Source organism: Siphateles boraxobius, unplaced genomic scaffold (assembly GCF_051911475.1).
Source record: "Siphateles boraxobius isolate OS27281-9 unplaced genomic scaffold, OSU_SipBor_1 8, whole genome shotgun sequence".
Lineage (NCBI taxonomy): Eukaryota > Metazoa > Chordata > Actinopteri > Cypriniformes > Leuciscidae > Siphateles > Siphateles boraxobius.
Genome location: NW_027509208.1, coordinates 22,338,805 through 22,363,674, shown reverse-complemented (window position 1 = coordinate 22,363,674; position 24,870 = coordinate 22,338,805). Strand labels below are relative to the sequence as shown.

General features: G+C 39.8%; 2 protein-coding genes across 5 annotated transcripts in view; one reads left to right on the top strand and one right to left on the bottom strand.

Annotated features, from left to right (window-relative positions):
• opn8c (opsin 8, group member c) overlaps window positions 1-21,855 on the bottom strand; it is a 136,161-nt gene extending 114,306 nt beyond the window's left edge. For 2 of the 3 annotated variants that reach the window (XM_077221065.1, XM_077221067.1), the window contains exons 1-2: window positions 13,794-14,171; window positions 11,719-12,000 (exon numbers count right to left, since the gene is read on the bottom strand). In XM_077221065.1, the coding sequence (XP_077077180.1) occupies window positions 11,719-12,000; window positions 13,794-14,064 (553 nt within the window). In that variant the 5' untranslated portion in view covers window positions 14,065-14,171. Of the gene's footprint in view, window positions 1-11,718; window positions 12,001-13,793; window positions 14,172-20,070; window positions 20,108-21,790 lie in introns of those variants that run through there. The other variant, XM_077221066.1, reaches the window with a different exon arrangement.
• Window positions 20,994-24,870, top strand: part of lpgat1 (lysophosphatidylglycerol acyltransferase 1) — a 63,340-nt gene continuing 59,463 nt past the window's right edge. Inside the window, exons 1-3 of one of the 2 annotated variants that reach the window (XM_077221070.1) lie at window positions 21,256-21,666; window positions 22,662-22,748; window positions 22,894-23,146. In XM_077221070.1, coding sequence (XP_077077185.1) covers window positions 22,909-23,146 — 238 coding nt within the window. In that variant the 5' untranslated portion in view covers window positions 21,256-21,666; window positions 22,662-22,748; window positions 22,894-22,908. Of the gene's footprint in view, window positions 21,667-22,661; window positions 22,749-22,893; window positions 23,147-24,870 lie in introns of both variants that reach the window. The other variant, XM_077221069.1, reaches the window with a different exon arrangement.

The following is a 24,870-nucleotide window of genomic DNA, read 5'->3' as shown; positions in this document are numbered from 1 at the left end:
AAAATATCAATACGTCATCCAGGTAAACATATATGAACTGGTCAATCATGTCTCGCAACACGTCATTGACCAGTGCCTGGAAGACTGCTGGGGAGTTGGACAGCCCGAAAGGCATGACCAAATATTCAAAGTGCCCCCTGGGGGTGTTAAAAGCAGTTGTCCACTCATCCCCCTCCAAGATACGAACCAAATGATAAGCGTTACGCAAGTCCAATTTCGTGAAGATGGACGCTCCCTGCAACCTCTCGAAAGCTGAAGACATCAACGGCAAAGGATAAGTATTCTTTACCGTGATGTTATTCAACCCCCGGTAATCAATACAAGGTCGCAGAGACCCGTCCTTCTTCCCCACGAAAAAGAACCCCGCCCCCGCTGGAGAAGAGGAAGGGCGGATGAGCTTGGTTGCCAGAGAATCAGAAATATATTTCTCCATAGCCTCCCTTTCAGGAACAGAAAGTGAGTATAACTTGCCTTTAGGCGGAGACTTACCTGGCATTAAATCTATGGCACAGTCATAGGGACGATGAGGAGGAAGAGAAGCAGCACGAGACTTACTGAACACTTCCTTCAGATCATGGTACTCCTCGGGCACGTTAGACAAATCCCCTACTTCCTCCTGAAACACACAAACAGGCACAGACGGACAAGCAGACACGAGACAAGACTTATGACATTCCTTGCTCCACTCCAGTATAGCTTTATGTTGCCAGTCCACACGGGGGTTGTGACGGGTGAGCCAGGGATGTCCAAGAACAATGGGTGCCAGGGGTGAATCCAGAATGTAAAAACAAATTGTCTCGGAGTGATTGCCTGAAGTGATGAGGGTGATGTCTTCCGTGGTAAATGAAATGGTGGGGAGTTCTTGACCGTTAAGTGCATGAACTGAAATCCTTTGTGTGAGTGGTCTGAGGGGAATCTGAAATTTGTGTGCGAAAGTGCTGTCCATAAAGTTACCTTCAGCCCCGGAATCCAAAAGTGCTCGACCGTCGTGCTGGTGAGCTGACCATCTCAGTCTTACCGGAAGGAGAGTAGATGTGGATGAGGTCTTCTGGGCGGAGATCCCACCCGATAGTAGCCTCATGCTTACTATCGGGCTTGGCCTTTTACCGGGCAGTTGTAAGCGTAGTGTCCCGAGCCTCCACAGTATAGGCAAAGGCCCTGGGATCTCCGCCTCTCCTTCTCCTCCCGGGAAAGCCGAGCTCGACCCACCTGCATGGGTTCGTGATCGAAGACTGGGCTGACCGCGTCCCTGCCGCTGGACCGTTGTACCTCGACTCCTCCTGTAGGACGGGTGGACAAAGCTCTACTCCCGACCCTTGCCAGCCGCGCGTCCACCCGTAGAGCCAGGTCGATGAGGCCATTGAGAGTCGTTGGGAGGTCCAGGGCGTAGATCTCCCTCTGGACGCGGTCAGCCAACCCATGCAGGAACATGTCCCACTGCGCCTCCTCGTTCCACTGACATTCGGCCGCCAGGGTTCGGAACTCGATCGAAAAATCCGAGACCGACCTCTCACCTTGACGGAGGTCGGCCAGCACCCTAGCGGCCTCTCTCCCCGCGACGGCACGATCGAATACCCGTTTCATCTCCGCGGAGAGTGTCAGGAACGAGGCACAGCAGGGATCTTGATTCTCCCACACCGCCGTCCCCCAAAGCGCTGCTTTGCCGGTTAGTAAAGTCAACACAAACGCCACTTTAGTTTGCTCATTTTGAAATGTTCTGGGCTGTAGAGCAAAATGCATGGCACATCTGGTCAGGAATGCTCTACAGTATGCAGACTCACCCGCGTAGCTCTCTGGAACCGGTAGGCGTGGTTCGGCGTGCGTCGGATTCTCCGGTGGAATGAGGGGAACGGCTGGTGTGGGTGGCGCAGCGGGAACTCGAAGAAGTAGAATCTGCTGGGTCAGCTCGGACACCTGCGTCACCAAAGCTTGTACCGCACGGCCCGTGTCATTCAAATTCCTCTCCTGCGAGTCCATTCTTCTCATACTGTGATGAACAAAGTCCTCCATACTGGTCGATGAAGTACCCGCTGCTTCCATGGTTTGGTCAGATCGTTCTGTCATGACTCAATGGATAACAAGAAGCAATAGCAGGTAAATAACTCTTTATTAAGGGAATGAGGAAGTGCAAACAGAAAGACACGGGCGTGGAACTGGTGACCCAGGGACGTCGATGGTCAGCGAGGTGAATCCCAAGTGGTGCGGTGAAGACAGACGAAGAACAATCCACAAACGGTGATAATCCACAACCGATGATAATCCACAATCAAGACGAACTTCACAGGAACACACGACGAGAGACTCAGGAACACAAGACTGGAACACCGAACATCCAACGAACGATCTGACAATGGAGATGAGAAAACTGTGAGCATATATAGTGAAATGAGATAGGCTGCAGCTGGTGATGATATGATGATCAGCTGGAGCGAGTCAAGGAATGACACTCAATCACGCCCACAACACACGTGCTTTCATGCAACAACAACAACACGAGACGAGAAGGAAGCAATGAATTAGTATACCGTGACAGTTGTTGATTGGATTATGAAAACTTAGCATTGTATACATAGATGGAGGTAGCTCTGAATGCCACAAATTACCATTTACATGATAAATTAACTGACCTTAAAGTTTAAAGTTTTTTTTTAAGGTGCTCTAAGCAATGTCACCCATTTTTTAGGCCGGGGTATGTGGGGTTAGTGCGCGGATGAGGATGAGGAGGAGGAGGAGGAGGAGGAGGAGGCGGGGGGGGGGGGGGGGGGGGGTGGGGGTGTCCAGCTAGCCTCCGTTTTATTTGACAATACTTTAAACGTCAAGAAGAAGTGACGTCACTCAACATCGCTTAAAGCACCTTTAAATTGCTTACACACAATTTCTAAAACAATGGCTATTTTCTCTAAACCAGGGGTCGGCAACCTATTTGTCATAAAGTGCCATTTTTAAGTTTCCGAGTTCATCACTGTGCCATCACTGTGCCATCTCAATCAGAGGGCATTTGTCTCACGATTGGATTGCTTTCCAATCAGAGAAAAAACATGAAGTGATCAGGTACGCATGAACGGAGTTTCCACATGCATCATAGTCATTTTAATATTTATGGAATGTTTAATAGGGACTCTATACACTTGGTTGAAATTTATAGCATTAACTATTTACAGCGAACGAGCTTTAAGGTGTCAGTTGGATAAGTTGTTTGCGCTGATGCGCAGTGGTCAGCGCGACCACTCTGACCAATGGTTTGTTAGAGCTGCACGCTTTCATTGACTTGTGCAGTTTAATACTCACACTTTAATAATATTAATAACTCCTAACTTAATAAAACAAGTTGTTACTACAAGGAATTATTACATCAATATGTAGATCTGTATATAGGTGGGAGGTAGGCTACTTTAATTGAATGAAATACATACACCCCTCTCGCGCTTGCTTGCGTGCCAGCGATTAACCCTCCGCGTGTCAGTGTTGGCACGCGTGCCTTAGGTTGCCGACCCCTGCTCTAAACTCTACACACAAAACCACAAAAAATGCATGCAGCATGCAAAACATTTCACATCACATGTAGAAGCAAACACTTCATTCAAAACTGTTGTAACTCTTCTATAAATTGTGTTTTTACATAACTCTACACACAAATGATTAATACACACCAAACTACACACAGTTGTGAAAAATGCTGAACACCACTATTTTTGTGTCTTTTGCTTGTCCAGTGTGCAGTGGAGTGCCAGAGGTGGAAAGTAACAAATTACATTTACTCGCGTTACATAATTGAGTCATTTTTTTTTTGTGTAGCCTACTTCTACTTTTTTAAAGGGTAACTAAACCCTAAACCAACTTTTTTTAGTTAATGATCCGTAAGAATGGGGCTTTATTAGTACTGTTCATTGATTCGAGTAACTTTTTTGACATTTGTGTATAAAGTGTTTTAATTCTACAATATAAGGTGTAAAAACGTCTGAGTGCTGCCCTCTTCAGGTTGAACGGTGGCTACTGCAGTTGAATTTTCCTATTGGATGTTTGGGGTGGTTCGTGACGTAACGGGTTGTTGGTGAGGTAGGCAAGTTCCATACAGACAGATGCGTCTCAGGTGCACGCCCCCCTCCGCTGGGCTCTGCCCACTTTTCCAGTATTTTTCAAATATTGCCAGTGGGTGGAGTCAGGCTCTGACCAGGGGTTTAGTTGCCCTTTAAGTATTTTTTAAAATCTGTAATTTTACTTTTACTTAAGTACGTTTTGTTTGAAGTATTGTACTTCGCTACATTTGAAATCATATCCGTTACTGAGTAAAAAATAATACAAGGGAGAAAAAAAAAATCACACTCCGGAAACTACTGCATTGATTGAAGGGGGGGAGAACAAACGCGCAAAAAAGGTGACGCAGACCCAGCTGAAGCTGAAAGTGGAGCGCCCTCGAATTCTTATGAAGCGAATTATGGCCAGTATGGAAATACTTTGGATGTAGAAAAAAGTGTGGTTGTCCTCGAGGATAGATATCCAATTTGCAAAAAATGTGGACACAAAGTGGCTGCAAAAGGAGGATACATAGGACACCATCCCCCTGCAGATAAGGGTAGGCTATGTCCCGATTATAACTTAAGGTGAATGATTTACGTGACGCAGAGGGAATCCCGGAATCCAGTCATGAAAATGGAATTTACATAACGCAGATGTCACGTAGGCTAAAACTGATTGATTTCCATTACACGAGAGTAGGTGTTAAAACTTCATGCTGGTTTGTACTCGGCTTTCGCCAAGATAATCACCAACTAAGACGTAGCTTTACAGTAACCTATGCTTCTCCATCCATTTATGCTTCTTTCCATCTGGTGACGTGAATCTCCTTCTGTCTGGTGTTAATAGCTGCAGTGTATTGCGCGTCAGCACACACAATGGCTGCAACCACAGTGCGGTCCCCCCATAACAACCCTCTGGATTGAGCGGAGTAGGGAACATCTCTAGGGTCTTCAAGTGGGCACCTTCCGTCCTCAGTGTTTCGTCGACTAGCCCACGACACAGAGTCCCAGAGTCACCCCCCTCCGTCCCCCACTCAACTCAGCCCAGCTTACTGACCTCTACTTCCCTCTTGCTGCTGGGACCTAACCACAATCTCACCGCAACCCAACCATACGCGCCAACCCGTTTGACTAAGGCTGTCGAGCCCCACTGGTGCGTTAATATGCAGTTTCAGTGGCAACGGTTCCGTATGGCATACCACCTACCACAAAACACAATATCTGCCCAACCACCCGTCATTCACGCAATATACACAGGAACGTAATGACTGTAAATACTATACAACCTATACAAATAAACCAACAGTTGCTGCTGAGACCTAACCACAATCTCACAATCTCCCCGCAACCCAACCATACGCGCCAACCCGTTTGACTAAGGCTGTCGAGCCCCACTGGTGCGTTAATATGCAGTTTCAGTGGCAACGGTTCCGTATGGCATACCACCTACCGCAAAACACAATATCTGCCCAACCACCCGTCATTCACGCAATATACACAGGAACGTAATGACTGTAAATACTATACAACCTATACAAATAAACCAACAGACTCTTCAAGTTTTCAATATTGTCTTCTGCGTGTAATGTTTTGCTAGAACAGGCGGCAACTTATTGGTCATACTACGCTTGCCTTCCAATGCTAAAGCCAAACATCGCAATACTTGGTCATGGCGCCAAGTAAACCGACCCTGGCTAAGAGCCACCTTACATCCTGTCAAAATGTGCCTTAATGTGGCAGGTGATGAACACAAAGGACAAGAGGGATCCTCTCCTACCCAGAGGTATAGGTTCTGCGGTGATGGGAGAACATCATATGTTGACCTAATAAGGAAACTGATCCTACTCTCTTCCATTGACCAAAGGTCTTGCCAGCCCATTTTGCGCTGTTCCACACTCTCCCATCTCATCCACTCTCCCTGCTTGGCCTGGGAAATGGCCTTTATACATCTCATCCTCTCCTCCTTCTTTTGCACCTCGTTGACTACCAGCTTCCTCCTTTGAGCTGGACCTGCCTTGTGCCATTTAGGAGGAGCTAAACTCAGCCCAAAACCCCCTCTTCCATGCTGTACCTGTCCCACGATATCCCCAATTTGAAGGTCAGCTTTTGCCTCTACTACAGATTTCTTTGCTGACCACTTTCTACCAGTTTTTAGCACAGGGGCTGCCTCCCTTACACATTTGTCGCGTGACTCTGCTAAAGTCATCTCCAGTCTGACCTTGGCACACTTAAACTCCTCGGTTAAAGCAGAGACTGGCAGCTGCAATACTCCTTTACTATAAAGTCCCACTCTGCTGAGGCAGCGTGGAACTCCCTACCATTTCCTGATGTATGAACTTATTAACGCTTCCAGCTTATCCACTGTTGTCAAAGAAACCTCGTACACAGTCAGTGGCCACAGCAACCTTGTTAGTAGACCAAACTGAAAGCACCAGAGTTTCAGTTTGCCTGGTAGAGCACAGCTGTATATGCTCTTCAACCCTTCCACTGCTTGTCGTCTAACTTCTCCCACTCGAACTGTGTCCTTTAGATTCCCATCGTACCATCTCCCTAGACTCTTCACTGGCTTCTGAGAAACTGTTGGTATTGCCTCACCATTAATGAAGAATGTTTTATCTACTACCTTGCCTTTAATTATTGAGATGCTCCTTGATTTAGAGGGCTTAAATTGCATTCGTGCCCATTCAATATTATCTGTTAACTTCCCCAATAACTGATTAGTGCAGGCTACCGTTGTAGTCATGGTTGTCATGTCATCCATGTATGTTCTGATTGGTGGTAGTTCGCATCCGAGAAGCCAAGCGCTCTCCTCCTACTACCCATTTTGATCCCCTAATGATTACTTCCATTGCCATGGTAAAAGCCAGTGGAGAAATGGTGCACCCTGCCATTATTCCAACCTCTAAGCATTGCCATATAGTGCTGAATTCTGGAGTTGAGAAACTAAATTGCAAATCTCCAAAATAGGCTTTCACTAAATTTGTTATCGACATCGGTACCCTGAAAAAAGCAAATGATGCCCAAAGAAGCTCATGTGCACTGGACCATATGCATTAGCCAAATCCAGGAATGTCACGTGGAGCTCCTTCCTCTCCTTTTTAGCTGATTGAATTCGTTGCCAGATAACACTGATGTGTTCTAAGCATCCTGAGAATCCTGGAATGCCCGCTTTTTGAACTGAAGTGTCAATGAAGCCATTCTTTGATAGGTAGGTTGACAATCTCTTTAGCAATAATGCTGAAGAAAATCTTGTCTTCGACGTTTAATAGTGAAATAGGGCGAAACTGACTGATGCTTGTAGCATCTTTTTCTTTGGGTATAAAGACTCCCCCTGCTCGGCGGCATGCTCTAGGTACAACCTGCTTTTCCCAAGCCAATTTTATCAATTTCCACAGAATTCGTAGAACTCCTGAAGCATTCTTGTACACTCTGTACGGAACTCCATTAGGCCCTGGAGATGATGAAGCCCTTGCCTTTCTCACAACCTGCTCTATCTTTTTCCACTTAGGTGCACAGACCTCCATTTGGTATTCTGGTGGATTGACAGGTGGGATGTCTAACGGAATTGAAATAGGCTCATGCCTTTTTGCATCTGTATGCGTTTCCTCCAAATATCTCTCTAGCTCAACCCTAGATGCTTTTAAAGTGCCATTCTTCTCATTGGTGAATAACTTCTTTACGAATTTGAATGGATCTTTATAGAAATTAGCCCACGCACGCTCCTTCTTTTTGTAGCGTTTCCGTAGGCGCTCAGCTCTGCGTAATGTTGCAAGCTTATTTTTTATGGCCCTTTGTAAGAGATTGAGTCCCTCCTTCTGACTTTGTTCCGCTCTTTTCCATTGCTTCCTCAGCTGTCTCTTTTCTCTAACTAACCCTTCAATTTTCTGCTGCCGTCTAGACAATCCAGGAGTAGTTTGTACTTTTTCCTTCCTTTTTTCCACACCAAACCTCTCACTTCCATATGTGTAAATGATGTCCCCAAATTTATCCAGCTTCTTTTCAACTGTACCAGTTAATCTTTCCAATGCAAAGCATAGAGCTGTGTTTACCGTGTCCCATGCAGTTTTCTCACAAGCTCTTGGGCATCTAACTCCAGGCCTATGCCCGTTGAGGTTTTTCTCTCTCTTACGCTGGTTAGTCTGACCGGGTTCACAAGAATCAATGTGTTCATCACTAACTGTGCAAACCCTCCTCTCCTCTATGACAGGGGTGCTGATATCCTGCGAACTGTGGTTTGCTTCCTGTCGCTGGATTTCATTCGACTGACTTGACTGACTTCTTAAGAAGTACTGATCAATGCGAGGCCCTTGTCCCTTCTCCCTCAAGCATTTCATTTTCCCTTGATGAATCTTCAAACCCCCTGACCGTTGTCGCCTTGCTCCAGCCACAGACACAAGCTTGGAGTTCAATGGCTTTGCTAACTGCAGAACCTGAACTAGTCTTTTGTGAAGTACTCTCCATAGTCATATCCGTTTCCATTCCAAAGTCGTTAACCATGTTGTCCACCATTGAGTCATCTTCCGCCCCTGCTCTCGCAGACTCTAGGGGTATTTTCCTCTTTAATTTTTCAGAAGCCTTGGGCGGGTGTCCCCAGCATCCTGTAAACACAGAGCTGGATACTGCCGACCAGGGTAACTAACCCTTACCAGCCCCATTGGGGTCTCTTTCCTCCTGTCAGCTGTCTCTCCAGGCTGTCACAAGGTCTTTCCCTTTTTGCCAGCACTATTCACCGCAGTCACTGGACGTATCCAGATCTTCATGATTTCCATTACACGAGAATAGGTGTTAAAACTTCATGCTGATTTGTACTCGGCTTTCGCCAAGATAATCACCAACTAAGACATAGATTTACAGTAACCATACAGTAGGCATACAATAGATCATACTCCTCAAAATAATAATAATTACAACAACAACAATAATACAATTTATTTAAACATTATTTAAGGAATATATTTTTTGTCCATTGTTTAATTTAGTAAATCTGTTTTTGAAGCTCTTCCCCAAAAAATAAAAGGACACAAGTTTAAATTTTTATTTGATTACCACCGTTTTTGATAATATATTTGGATTAAATCATGAATAGAAACATTAATTTTCTGGATAAAATACATTCATAGGACTATATTATTCTTAAATATTTTAATACATTATTAATGTTAAAAATAATGTAACAGGGCGAACAAGATGAGAGACGTGCGGATCCATATGCAAGGCTTTATTCCAAAAACATAGTCTTAATACAGGCAAGGTCCATTAACAGCAAACAGGTATGGCAGAGGGATATCACAGAGTAATCCTAGGACAAGCGTGGGTAGACAATCGGCGAACAATATCCAACAGGGGCAAGGCAAAGAGAGATAATCCAGGGAATAAGCAATAATCCAAACGGGGTACAAACAGAGTCTAAAGGGCTAGGCTAAAGGTGAATCAAGGAAACAGGCAAGAATCATGACAAGGCAAGACTAAGGTCAATGGTAGGGCTCGGTAGAGAAGCTAGCACTAGGGGAGTGCTAAACACAAAACAATACTCGGCATCAGGGAGAGAAAATCCAATGCTGCGTCCCAATTCGCATACTACCAGTCCTAAATAGTATTCGAAAATAGAATTAGTACGTCCCAAATCGTAGTATGTTGAAATGAGTGTTCCAAAGATACCCGGATGGTCTACTATTTCCGGTCAGAATCCGAAGTGCAGATCGATGCACACTCTTACGGCTAATATTGCCCACAACCCATTGCCCACTCATGGACAACGCGCGAGTCCGGCGGTTATGTAGAGAGGTTTAGATAAAGAGGTTTGAGTGATTAATTATCAGTATATAACCTGACAAAAATGTATTTATTCAATGTTGTCTACATTATATTGCATCTGCAGCAGCATTGTGAACTTTTGTAAAGATACGTTTAGCCATTACCTTTTAAATGCATCATTATATTCAAATTGCAAACACATGAGGAGAGTCTCCGCATGAAAGACCCACGACTGGCAGATGAACGTGCCCTCCGAAATGGTAGTAAATAAAATTAGATTGAATGGAGGATTTTAACTGTGACAAGATGATTGACAGGGCAGTTTACGGTGACAGGATGCACGCGACAGATCTGTCCGTTAAAGATGACGTGATAGTATGTCCCAAAGCTTGCCTACTCTTTTGCTACACACTCAAAAGTATGTACTTTTTCTTCACAAAAAGAGTACATACTTTTAGGTCGTAGTATAAGTAGGCGAATTGAGACGCAGCACAAGGCTTATAAAGAGTGTGAGAAAGTGTGTGATAGTTCTCAGGTGAGAGCGTGATTAGTGGGATCCGCTGTGTGAGTCGTCAGTGCAATGAATGATGGGGATTGTAGTGAAGTGCAAGAGTCCATGCTGTGATTTGGTGACCTCTGGTGGTGATTGACCGGAAGTGTGGACCAGATTCGTGACAAATAAGTTGTTAATCTAATTCATTATCAATTATTGAATTTAATTGATTCGTTTTATTGAAATTTTAATAAACAAAAAAAACAAATGGTTTCAAGTTTGTTATAATAAAAGCGTTCGTTCAAAACCAAAAAAAAACTGTTCTGTTTAATTTAATTGTCATTTTAACTGATGATAATAATAATAACCATAATTTATTAATACCGTTTATTTATTTAATAATTGATTAATACTGTAAACCGTGATATTTTCTGAGATGTTATCATACTGTCTCATACCATTACAACCCTACACGGGAGAGCCACTATTGGCTTGTTGGAGCTGCTTTGCAGCAACATTTTAATTCATTACTATTGTGAAGCTGCTTTGAAACAATCTGTATAGCATAAAGTGTTATATATGTATAAAGGTGACTATGCATATTCAGTACATATTTATAAAATAAACAGAAATACAAATGTGTAACATTTATTTGTTTTTCAAAATGATACATTTTTGATTTGTAAGTGATCGAATTAGGTGTATTTACACTATAAACAGAAATTCAAGGGGTTAAAATAATTTATTTGTTACTCAAAACACTGAGTTTTCACAATTTGTTTCACAATTGCAAACTGAGTGTAAAGCAGATAATGTGCTTACAGGAGGTCTGAAGATTAGGTATAAGAGTGAACGTTTTCACTGAGAGGGCCACAAATACCACTTTTAATGTGGTTCAAATCCTCAAGATTTTGAATCCTAGGTAACCAATTTATATTTATGACCATCATAAGAGGAAAGCAATGGTGGAGAATTGAAAAATCTATAAACAAGATTGCACAATAAAGGAATAAACTAAAAATTCAAAACACAAATAAACAGGAGAATAACAGAAAACACAACCCCGTAAATCTTTACGAAAACGGACACAGAACAGAACAGAACAGGGAGTATAAGAAGATAATGATATAATTAATGAGACAACAGGTGAAATGAATGAGGATGACACAGACTAAAACTGACTTGTTAAAAAAAAAATAATAACTAAAAACTGAACACTTTTTATGCGTTTTGTCTGTTCATTTACACGATAACAGTGTTTTGGGGATCTGAAAAGGCAAGTTTTTGAAAAGACTCCTTATCCATTCCATGTAAACTACAAAAACGCGAATCTGTGAAAACGGTGATGGCATGCATATGCGTATTATGTGTTTAGTCTAGGCATGCGATGAATAATGACTATTCATTAAAACGCAATAAATCTCTATAAGTTTATTTTACTTTACTCACACTTACCATAACAAGTCTTGATGTAACGGATGACACTGATGGCAGCTATGGTGAACATGCCACACAGGCCAAAGATGAAGCAGCCTAGGCCATAATACACACAGGTGGCATGACTTCCCAGCCATACGTGGCTAAAAGATGACAAGATTGACAGCGGGTAGAAGCAGATACAGCAAAGAAAGTCAACCACTGCCAAATTGACACAGAGCAGCTCTGAACCAACAATCTTCCTTTTGCGGCGAAAACAGACTACCAACACCACTCCATTGCCGAGTACTGACAGTATCACTGCAACAGCAAACAGAGAAGAGTATTACTCAGAAAGTCAAAGTCACATAAAATGAATATGTACATACTGTTAGCCATGTGATGTTTATATCAAATGAAACATACAAAACATGACCATTAATGTACAGTAGCTAATTGCCTATTGGTGAAAACTGTGAACTGCACTCAGGGAAGGAGATAACGGAAAAAAACATTGGAAAACCTTTTACAAATCACAGTAGAGAAGACACAAAGGGAAGGGTTAACTGTCTAAAACTGCACTGTGGAAGTTTTTACGAATCAGTATAGTGATGTTAGGGACTCAATGAAGGGTTAACTGTCACATATATTTCACGAGTTCACACTTACAATTAAGTTGGATAGATTGAATTGGTAAACGTATTTGGCGTGCTGTCCGGGAGAGGGCTCTGATCTTGGTAATTGGCCCGAAGGCAGAATATTATTTTTATTATAGCTTTTCATTATTTCCTGTTGTCTCTGTCCTGTCTTTTAGTTTATGATAATTTTATATTTAAGTTCCCATGTTTCCTCAGTTCATTGCCGATTATTGTTTGTGTGTAGACTTGCTGTTGCACTGTGTTGAATTATCTGAGTTTTTTCTTTTATTAAATACCTTTGGATTGGAGCTTTTGACTCATCTTCATCTTAGAACTTAAGTGGTTATGACGTTGGTTGTTGTCTATAAGGGGGGCAGAAAGCTCTCGGATTTCATCAAAAATATCTTAATTTGTGTTCTAAAAATGAACAACTGTCTTACGGGTTTGTAACGACATGAGGGTGAGTATAGTGAGGGTGTAGTTATTCAGTGTTATGATAACAGGTTTAACGTCGTAATTAGCCAGCATAGGACGCAAATGAAAATAAAATTTGATCTGCGATATTTAAACTGTGTATTATTAATAAATATATTAAATATATTGTCCCTGTTTTATATATTTTAACCAGTGCTAATTTAAATAAAATTAAGGAATTTAAATGGATGAATAAATAAATATGTTGCCCAATTGTTTTTTTTTTCTTTATTTGTCTTTATTTATTATATTTGCAATGCACATTTAGTTACATCATTAAAAATGAGTGTCTCAACTGTACCACATATGGGTACAGTTGAGACAAACAGCACCTTATTTTTATGAGCTAATTGTGGAAAATATAAACTACTTGTGGGTATTATTGATTGATAATATCTTAGTCTACAAGCTAATGAAATGTCATGTGGCATGTCATGTAGAAATTCACTTATTTTCATTATCTATTTTTGTGTGAAAAATCAAAACGCAAAAAGTGTCTCAACTGTAGGTACTGTCTACCCTACATAGTTTCCTGCAATCATACCCTATGGGAGTACGGAGTAGGGAAAAGCACATGTGACTTTAGCCCAGTTGTATATGCATAAAAAGAGTCACTATGACAGATAATAAAAAAACAACACTGATTTCGGACAGGAGGACCGCGTCACCTGAATTCATAAATCTTGAAAAATGATGATAATTGGATGTCAACGACAGCGCATGGCGGATTTAAATAAATAAAATAAATCCACAGATCCTCAATCAGTATCACGTTCAACTAAATCAATCTGACAGCTTCCAACCTCGTGTTCTATGCAGTTAGTTTAATGTAGCCTAACCGATGATCTCTCAGCCGAATATGATTGAATAGCCTATAATTGTGAATTGAAGCCAACAATTCATTGAAAGAAACATATTCGCTTATATTCGCTTCAGTACACCGCTATGAAACGGACAGAATAAATAAGTAGCCTAGCCTATAACAAAACATATCACACTTACCAATTGACATTATAACCAATCCAACCACAATATCAGCAGCCGGTGAAAGTTTAGAAGTAAAACTCTCTGAGTTGGAGTTTCCACGAAGCTCTTCATTTCTCGTTGAGTTCGAAAACATATTGTGTAGGTGTGTAGCAGTCACGTTTCGTGTTATTTTCCAAATGAATAGGATGTAGTGGATCCTGCATGAAAACAGAAGAGATAATGGTAGGCTATAGGCTACGACGATATGGACACGTCTCTGGTCTCGCGCTCCCTTATCAGTGAGCATCCCCCTATGAGGCGTTCTTTCTTTCTTTCTTTCTTTCTTCAAAAATAAAATTCAGAACAATAAATCTTATTACAATTTTTGGAGTTCCACAAAGCTCAAAATACTGTAATAGCCTATATTCAATAGATTGTTGACATGTTTTCAGTTGTGGGTCTATTATAGCGCATTTCTCAAGCTAGCCTATGTGCATAAAGGTTAAACAATTAAATTATTTTGTTTGCCAAGGTTGTTTGCTGCAATCAAAGGCGCTGATTTTTTACTAAATAAGAAAGTGTCTGTTTCCTCGCTGCATATGTCTTGGTTTTAATTATATTTAGCATTTTAACTGTTAAACGACTTTAATGAATTTTAAGACATCTTGCATCTTGTTACATCCTTCTTGTTAAATCCATTGACTATCACAAGACCATTGACTAATATAGTAGCTACTTTGCCAAAGTCTCAGACAAATTCATATTTTCAAAAAAAAGAAAAAAGAAATAAGCCATGTTATCTGATTACAGAGATCAGATCTAACCATCATCAAGTCTGTCTGTGATTACATGAAGAAACCAAGTGAATGTATATGCAAAGCAAACATCGATGTGCAATTGTCACCATACTCCACCTGCCCTTTATCAATAAATAAAGGTGTCTTCAACGGGTTACATCAAAAAACAATAGTCATATATAGGTCCTTCTCAAAAAATTAGCATATTGTGATAAAGTTCATTATTTTCCATAATGTAATGATAAAAATTAAACTTTCATATATTTTAGATTCATTGCACACCAACTGAAATATTTCTGGTCTTTTATTGTTTTAATACTGATGATTTTGGCATACAGCTCATGAAAACCCAAAATTCCTGTCTCAAAAAATTAGCATATCAAGAAAAGGTCCTCTAAATGAGCTATTAACCTAATCATCTGAATCAACTAATTAACTCTAAACACCTGCAAAAGATTCCTGAGGCTTTTAAAAACTCCCAGCCTGTTTCATTACTCAAAACCGCAATCATGGGTAAGACTGCCGACCTGACTGCTGTCCAGAAGGCCATCATTGACACCCTCAAGCAAGAGGGTAAAACACAGAAAGAAATTTCTGAACAAATAGGCCGTTCCCAGAGTGCTGTATCAAGGCACCTCAGTGGGAAGTCTGTGGGAAGGAAAAAGTGTGGCAAAAAACGCTGCACAACGAGAAGAGGTGACCGGACCCTGAGGAAGATTGTGGAGAAGGACCGATTCCAGACCTTGGGGGACCTGCGGAAGCAGTGGACTGAGTCTGGAGTAGAAACATCCAGAGCCACTGTGCACAGGCGTGTGCAGGAAATGGGCTACAGGTGCCGCATTCCCCAGGTCAACCCACTTTTGAACCAGAAACAGCGGCAGAAGTGCCTGACCTGGGCTACAGAGAAGCAGCACTGGACTGTTGCTCAGTGGTCCAAAGTAATTTTTTCGGATGAAAGCAAATTTTGCATGTCATTCGGAAATCAAGGTGCCAGAGTCTGGAGGAAGACTGGGGAGAAGGAAATGCCAAAATGCCTGAAGTCCAGTGTCAAGTACCCACAGTCAGTGATGGTCTGCGGTGCCATGTCAGCTACTGGTGTTGGTCCACTGTGTTTTATCAAGGGCAGGGTCAATGCAGCTAGCTATCAGGAGATTTTGGAGCACTTCATGCTTCCATCTGATTTCATTTTTCAGCACGACCTGGCACCTGCTCACAGTGCCAAAACCACTGGTAAGTGGTTTACTGACCATGGTATTACTGTGCTCAATTGGCCTGCCAACTCTCCTGACCTGAACCCCATAGAGAATCTGTGGGATATTGTGAAGAGAAAGTTGAGAGACGCAAGACCCAACACTCTGGATGAGCTTAAGGCCGCTATCGAAGCATCTTGGGCCTCCATAACACCTCAGCAGTGCCACAGGCTAATTGCCTCCATGCCACGCCGCATTGAAGCAGTCATTTCTGCAAAAGGATTCCCGACCAAGTATTGAGTGCATAACTGAACATAATTATTTGAAGGTTGACTTTTTTTGTATTAAAAACACTGATTTTATTGGTCGGATGAAATATGCTAATTTTTAGAGATAGGAATTTTGGGTTTTCATGAGCTGTATGCCAAAATCATCAGTATTAAAACAATAAAAGACCAGAAATATTTCAGTTGGTGTGCAATGAATCTAAAATATATGAAAGTTTAATTTTTATCATTACATTATGGAAAATAATGAACTTTATCACAATATGCTAATTTTTTTAGAAGGACCTGTAATACCAAAGTTGAAACATATAGAGAAGTCGCTTAATAGTCCTGTCATTTTAAGCCAAAATGGGGGTCAACCTTGAACAAATTGCAACAGAAGCAAACTCAACTGATTTTGTATCCTCAATATGTCCTGAGTAAGGACAAAAAAGCCCCGAAGAATCCCATTAGGGGAAAGTTTCGAAAAAGACCCAAATATAGCCTATTCATTATTTTTCTCACATGAATAGGGTAAAAATTTTAACCTTTAAATATCACCATGAAAATTACTGAGTTGATTACTTACATCAAGACCAACAAAAAATGTATTACAAGTTTTTTGAAATTGTTTGTTAACATGGACAAACGGTGCATAATTTAATTAAATATGTGCTAATTTGCATAAATACCACAACAGATCTAAACATTGGGTATAGCAGGTGAAAATGTCTTGTTGAATCTTCTTGACATATAACAGTAAAAGAATTAATGTTAAGGTCTGAATGGAACAAATTTAGGCTACTACCCATGAACATTAATACATAGAGACAGGAAGAAGTACTCTAGAAAACAGCCTTTATTAATTATTGCAGAGATGGGGTTTGGGCATTGAGTGCATTGTGTACGTAACTAGATTTTTTGATCCAGACACTTTTTATTTTACCTACCTTTTGTCTTCTATATTCTCCAAGTCCTTACCCATGTCTCCTGTTCTTCCCTCAGATTTATCCCCCAGAAACAGTCCCACTGACCCAGCCCCAAACCCCATCTAATAATAATTAATAAAGGCTGGTTTCTAAAGTACTTCTTCCTGCCTCTATGTATTAATGTTCATGGGTAGCCTAAACGGGTTCCATTCAGACCTTAACATTAAGTCTTTTACTGTTATATGTCAACCAGATTCAACAAGACAAGGATAAACCTGCTCCCACCTTTTCTATTTCTATTCCAGTCGTTGCCCAGAAGAGTTCCAATATCCACTTTTAATATGTTAGACAAATTAATTTCTCAATTTATATGACAACACAAAAGACCCAGAATTAAACTTAAAACACTTAATTTGGCTTTGCCAAATATAAAATGTTATTACTGGGCAGCTCAACTAGCAGCAATTGTTACTTGGATCAGGGGAGATGAGGAAGCAAAGTGGACTAAAAATAGAGCAAGGGGAAGTTAAGGGTGTACAATTGTCTGTCCTACCCTTTATAGATCTAAAACATGTCAATAAAATGAAAATTGAAAATGAATGGATAAAACATACAATAAAGGTATGGGCAGAGGTAAAGAAAATGCTTAAGGATGTTGGAACAATTTCTCGAGCTATATGCCCATAGTGGGTAATGTAGATTTTCCACCCTCATGTGTGACCATGGTTTTAGGAGATGGGCAGTTAATGGTCTCTTTATTCTTAATCAGCTCTTTGAAGAAACACACTTAAGGTCTTTCACACAACTTCAGGAACAATTTGATCTTCCCCCAAGTGATTTTTATAGATATTTGCAAATTAGGCATTACATTACAAACTATAAGGAAAAAGAAAGAATTGGCAAAATCCCAAATGGTAGAACAATATTTTATCCCAATCTCAGAAAAATTCCTCCCTGTTGGTAAACATGTCTCTCATCTTTATAAAAGATTGTCAATAGACATGGTTGGAAACATTTATAATATTAAGGAAAAGTGGAAAATAGAAGCTAATAGAGTAATAGAGGAGGAGTTATGGGATAAACTCTGTTATAGGTGTCATAAGGGAATTAATAGTCAACAGTGGAAGGAATTTGACTGGAAAATTAAAATATGTTATTTTCATACTCCTCTGGTTATTTCAAAGTTTGTAAAAGACCCCTCTGATGCTTTATGCTGGAGACAATGTAGTAAAACAGGTGACCATACACATATATTTTGGGATTAATCCTTGCCTATCGGAAAAATATTAAAGAAGAGATGGAGAAAATAAAATTGTAAAAAGAGAAGTTCCCTCAAATGTGCAGTTTTTCTTACTGGGTGTTATATCAGTTGATGTTTTCAATGCTGACCAAAGATATATTATATATTATATTATATATATAGATAAGATATATTATAGATATATTAGATCTGTTGTGGTATTTATGCAAATTAGCACATATGTAATTAGATTATGCACCGTTTGTCCATGTTAACAAACAATTTCAAAAAGCTTGTAATACATTTTTTGTTTGTCTTGATGTAAGTAATCAACTCAGTAAATTTCATGGTGATATTTAAAGGTTACAATGTTTATCCTATTCACGTGAGAAAGAGAATGAATAGGCAAATGAATAGGCTATATTTGGGTCTTTTTCGAAACTTTCCCCTAATGGGATTCTTCTGGGCTTTTTTTTCCTTACTCAGGACATATTGAGGATACAAAATCAGTTGAGTTTGCTTCTGTTGCAATTCGTTCAACCTTTTTTCATAAAATGACTGGACTATAAATAGAAACTTAGGACAGATCCTTGGCTGTTATTCTAACAGAATCTTAATTAAAAATTAATTAAATATTCAAATCACTTTAAAGGAAATGTTTAAATAAAATATTTATAATTATGTGATCTCAGACTATAATTTTAACAATAGATTCAAAATACATTTTCATTTTTATTTTTATTAATCATGGACAGCAAGCTAGATATGTTTACCATTATCTCACATTTAGTATATTAAAAATGTGAACTGGTGAAACACTATTAAGATAAGCTACTTAGTTGGATAAATGATAAAAACATGTACTAAAAAAATCAGCCAGTAGAGCAATAAATGAATTACAAACGATATAGGCTATCCACGAATAAATAGGCGATGGGCAGATGCTGTCTGTCTGTCTGTAACTCCACTTGGAAATGGACATTTCCTCCCCCTCAGGAGAAGGTCACAGAGAGATGAAGATGTGGCCTACTGCTGCTTTATTTCCATCTGACATTGAATAGCACAAAAACAACAAAAAACACACAGAATACAATTACAATACAATAAAATACAGAATACAATACAAAGCAGCGTACTGTGATTTATACGTTTTTTGTACAAATAATAGAGAAAAGATGCAATTGTGTTTAGTTATAATGAAACATTGCCATCCTTCAGTGCTCAAGCCTTTTACATAATAGACATTTGAGAGACTTTTTCCACCTGACAACAGAGACCTCTGGTGGTGCAAAAACACACTGCGTTCAGGAATCTAAGGAACATTTTAAAAAGCAAATATAAAGAAAGTGATGCCATTCTTTTTTTCGATTTATGCTCTTTTTTATACATGGAACACAAAGAATCTTAATGTATCTTTTTGCATAAAACTGGAATATAGCACACGAGTCATATAACTAGATTTATAGTTGTTGTTTTTTTACAAAACTTAAAACAGTAAACTTAATATACATATAACTGTTTTTTTTAAATGGGTCGCGGGATGTCTTATCAACACAGTATTTTCAATGCAACAATGGACACCTCTTCAAATAAAATTATATATTCATTAGAATTATTCTTTAACTAAAATTAGATTGCAACCAAAATATTTCCGGACTTTATGAATGATATTTGCATTACTTTTATTTAAAGGTGATTCTATGGCCATGAATCAATCTCTCTCTCTCTCTCTCTCTCTCTCTCTCTCTCTCTCTCTCTCTCTCTCTCTCTCTCTCTCTCTCTCTCTCTCTCTCTCTCTCTCTCTCTCTCTCTCACACACACACACACACACACACAATTTATTTAAAGGGATAGTTCACCCAAAAATGACATTCTGTCATCATTTACTCACCCGCAAGTTGTTCATCTGCATCATGAAGTTCTTTCTTCTGTTGAACATAAAGGAAGATATTTTGAAGTATGTTGGTAATCAAACAGTTGCTGGTCCCCATTGACTTCCATAATATCAGGCAAAAAATAGTTTTTGATTATTTCGAATTTGGAATTGTTTGATTACCAACATTCTTCAAAATATCTTCCTTTATGTTCGACAGAAGAAAGAACTTCATGATGCAGATGAACAACTTGAGGGTGAGTAAATGATGACAGAATTTCATTTTTGGGTGAACTATCCCTTTAAACTTTAACTGATACTTTTGGTAGAAAATGTGCGTTTCCTTTAGAAAGTCAGTCATGTTTCAGCTCAAATGTGTTTTTAGATACCCTTTTAACTTATTAAGAAGAGGAGAACCATTTGAATTTCCTGGTCTATTTCCAATCCCTCCATATGGACGTTATATTATAATACATTTTTGATACTTGTATTATGAAAATCTGGTCCTGTTTAAAAATGGTCCTATTAATATATATATATTTTTGTTGCTATTAATTTATTTTCGCTAATCAAAAGATCCCACAAAAGAACCACCTATTTAGAATTATCTCTTGTTTTGTATTAATTTGCCTTCTCATGGCATAGGCTACCTTTTTCAAAACATTTTTTTTTATTTATCAATTTTTTTAAACAATGAGAACCCATCCATGTTAACCAGTTATAAAGATTACCAAGTGAAGTTTATAAAGATTATCTATTAACCAGGTGATTTCATAATGGGAGTAATAAACAAAATAGTAGCGAGGTAAAGTGAATGGGTAAAGCCCACTTGATGGATATCTCGTTTAGCTTGTAGTCAGACTTACTGTTTTTGAATTCCCCACTGGGGGTCATAGTTTACCAACTTTTCCAAAATACAGCGGAAAACGCACCTGAATATTATTGGTTTCATTTTGTTTGTAGAATCTGGTTAGGACTTTTTAATCATATTTTATACTACAGTCATTCTACCGCTCGGACGAATCCGTTTTCTGCCCTTCCAAAGATGGAAGTTTGAACACATCTAGTTTGACTCATGGGCACTTTAGCAATATAATTAATATTAGCCTACACATTTCTACCACAGTTTGGTTCTTCAGCAGCAGAGCTGGGCCGGTATCAGTGCGCGTGCTTTCACTGAGTCTGCGCGTGCCCGCAGCCTGTAGGAGATCCAGAAACAGAGCCAAAGATCATCATCATCCTCACCATCCTCCTCCTCATCACCCCGGAGGAGAGGCCCAGTGAATACATGCCCGACACGCCTCATCCGGAACGCAAAGATGAGTTTACGCGTCTGATCTCAAGCCTGTGCTGTGCTGTGTTCGATTCGGGGATTTGAGAGCAGATCCGGAGGTTCGGCCGCCCGTCGGGTCGATGCGAGACTACAGCAACATGCGCGTTTGTGACTGAGGCTTATGCATCCGACCAGGACACGGACTCTAGGAACCGAGTCAAGCCGTGGAGCAGACGACTTACAGCTCACGGGTTCACCGATCATCATCATCCGCTACATGTGATCGAACCGAACCGTCCGAACCCATCTGCAGCTTCACCAGCGAGCTGCGCGTTAGCACGGTGAGAAAACATTTTCAAGTGAAAATTGAATGATTAATAATATAAGATTGTTTCAGATCAGTCATGTAATTTGAACCGTTGAAGCGTTTTACTAACGTTAGATGGGGATAACGGTTAACGTTACCTGTTTCGATCCAGTTCGTCTCGGGATCCGCCAAGGACTTTAGTTCAAATCTCATTAAATACCCGAATCAGTCAGACAGACACCGGCCACTTTAAATGAATGACAGACCATAGAAGATTATATTGTTCGAACAATGAATCAACCACTCAAATGAACATACATTTAAAAAAAGAGAGACTCGAATCATATAATGATCAGATGTGACCGTTAAACTGAATTAATGACCCGAGTTCGCATTAGCCTAGCATGCTAACACAGCAGCGCGCGCACAGATACACTTTATGCTTTATTTAGCATTAGGTATTGTATATATTTTCGTGTTTTATTCAATCGTTTACGTGTCTACATTTGAGTTGTTAGAAAATATACATGTTTCAGAATTAATTTGGCAGTGCTGTTAAAGCAGCAGTCAAAACTGTATAACGTTATAGCATGTTAGCTGCCTTAGCGCTCTGTTCAACAACACATTTAAACATTTAGCCTTCATTCAGAGGATTTTTATTCTAATTAACCTTAAAACAGATGAATAAAAGGCATTCAAACGACAACAACTGAGATGAAGTGTGTTAAACTGATAACGTGACAGGTCGTGTTTGCGCTATCAAACGTTATCTTCGTTTATTGTGATTGGAAATCTTTCTCATGTTTTGAATAATTACAGTCACCGTCATTCTTATAATTATTATTTTGTACTGGTTAATTTCTCTGACATATATACACTTACTCTGGAGAAATAAAGGATTAAGCATGATCTTGTGTATCGTGGTCACTTTGGTTAACTTGAAGTGGCTCCTCCTCAACATGCTTATCAGGAAATACTCTATTTAATTTGAACCAAAGATTTTCTTTGTTTGTTTTACATGATACACAGATATCAAAGTCTAACTGGCTTACCGGCACATTTATATCTGAGGTTACTGGATGTGTGTTAGTAAATCAGTTTACTTCACGTACACAAGTAAGCCATGTCTCTAAACATTCTTTACATACTTCAGTATCCTCCACATCTTGAGTTGACTTCCTTGATTTAAACATACATCAGGCATTGCTAAAGTGTTGAGATATAATTTGGTTTGATGTTCTTTTTACTCTCTTTTTTGCAGGCAGGACATTAAAGTATGGCTCCCCATCTGGACGCGGCTCGCAAATTGTTCTGGATCTTAATGAAGTCGCTGCTCCGTTTCACCTTCATGTTTGTCAATAACTGTGTTGCGATCCCATCCTACTGCCTCTACCTGATAGTCCTGCAGCCTTTAAGAGTTCTGGATGCCCACACGTTCTGGTACATTGAAGGGGTCATGTTCAGGTGGTTACTGGCAATGGTGGCGTCTTGGGGCTGGTGTGCAGGTTACACAGGTAAGACCGGCTTTTTCCTCTATTTCACTCTTAAAAATAAATGTTCCAAAAGTAGGTTTTTCGCAGTGATGCCATAGAAGAACTGTTTTGGGTTCCTCAAAGTACCTTTTACGTGATGAATTCTTCAAATAATTTATTTTTTCTTAGTTTGTAGATTTTAATAATCCAAATAACTTATTTCCACTATAAAAAACCTTTTGTGGAATGTAACAGTTCTATGAATGTTAAAGACCATGTACACATTGCAACTACAGTCGGTTGTCAATTCATCTTTTTGTGCTAATCCTGTTCGGTACATTGAGGACAGTAATTTACAAGAGCGACAACCGCATTATTATACAACCCAATTATCCCCCAAAAAATACAGGTAGTGACAACCACATTTCTCACAACAATTCTACACAGAGTACGGAACCGAACTGAACAATTAGTTGTTCATGACGTACAACGAGAGATATCAGAGACGAAAGATACATCTCTGTTGTATGTTAAAATCGGCATGTAAATGCATACATTGACATGCAGTTACAGGGCTCCAGATTAACTTTTCCACTGGTTGTACTGGTGCTACCAACTTTCTCAGTTGGTCGCACCTTTTTTTTTTGCTATATGCCATGGGATTAATCAATGCATGCTGATGAATAGTGGTTTTAATGGACCAAGGCTAGCAAAGGCTTTCTGGGTTGCAGCAGAAATACCTGTAATATATGAATTATCATTGGCAAATTTCAGGATTTTCATGGATTTTGGTCAGTAATTTTAATCTGTAATTTTAAGCATTTTACATTTGAATTATATACAATCTATCTATTTACATTTAGAATCGTATTCTATCTATCTGTCTATTATCATCTTTCTATCTTTTAAAAATCATTAAACATTCAAATGTATGCATTACATTTTAAAAGATTAGAGTATTATAATAAACTGATACAGATTTTTCGTTATCAAAGTTTATAGTTGTAATAAAAAGCAGAAATCTCACACTCCTTACCTTCTGCATTTTATAATAATTTCCTTTTCCTCTGTCGAGCGATCATGAATGTAATCGCTCGACAGAGGAAAATATAACCGCTGAAAAGACGTAGGAGGAAGGGGCTCTGTGTTTCGTGAGACCATTTTTATCATTTTTATATGACTTAATTCGTGAATTCGTAATTGGCGCGTTTCACCATCAGTGTGCAATGCGCGTGACGTCTACGTTCGTCAATAAATAAAAGGCACGTGTCTTGCGGAAGAACATTGTAGACGGAACTTCTCTCCGTTAATGTCTATGGCGAGTCACGCAGGCACTGGGCTACTCCGCAGCCGAGACGACCACGGGATAAAATAGTCCGAATATAAACGCTTATTATAGGCGTACCGTAGTGATTCAGAATAAGTCAAAAACACGGTTTGGAAAATGGATTCATGATGTAGCCTACTCGTTCATTTTGAACATAAGTTACGGACTGCAGCAGCTGATACAACGGCGTTCTGTTGCTCAAGTGTCCACTCGCACAAATGCGACCACATAACATTTTAACTCGCACATTCTCAAAAAATGGTTGCATATGCGACCAATTTGGTCGCCGTCTGGAACCCTGAGTTAGGACATTTTATCATTGCATTTGGATACAATAATTGGATGAACATTTTATGGCCCTACACCTTCCACAGACGATATATAATAAATACAATGGAGCAGGGTCCGAAATTAACACCCGCCAAGCGCCAAATGCGGG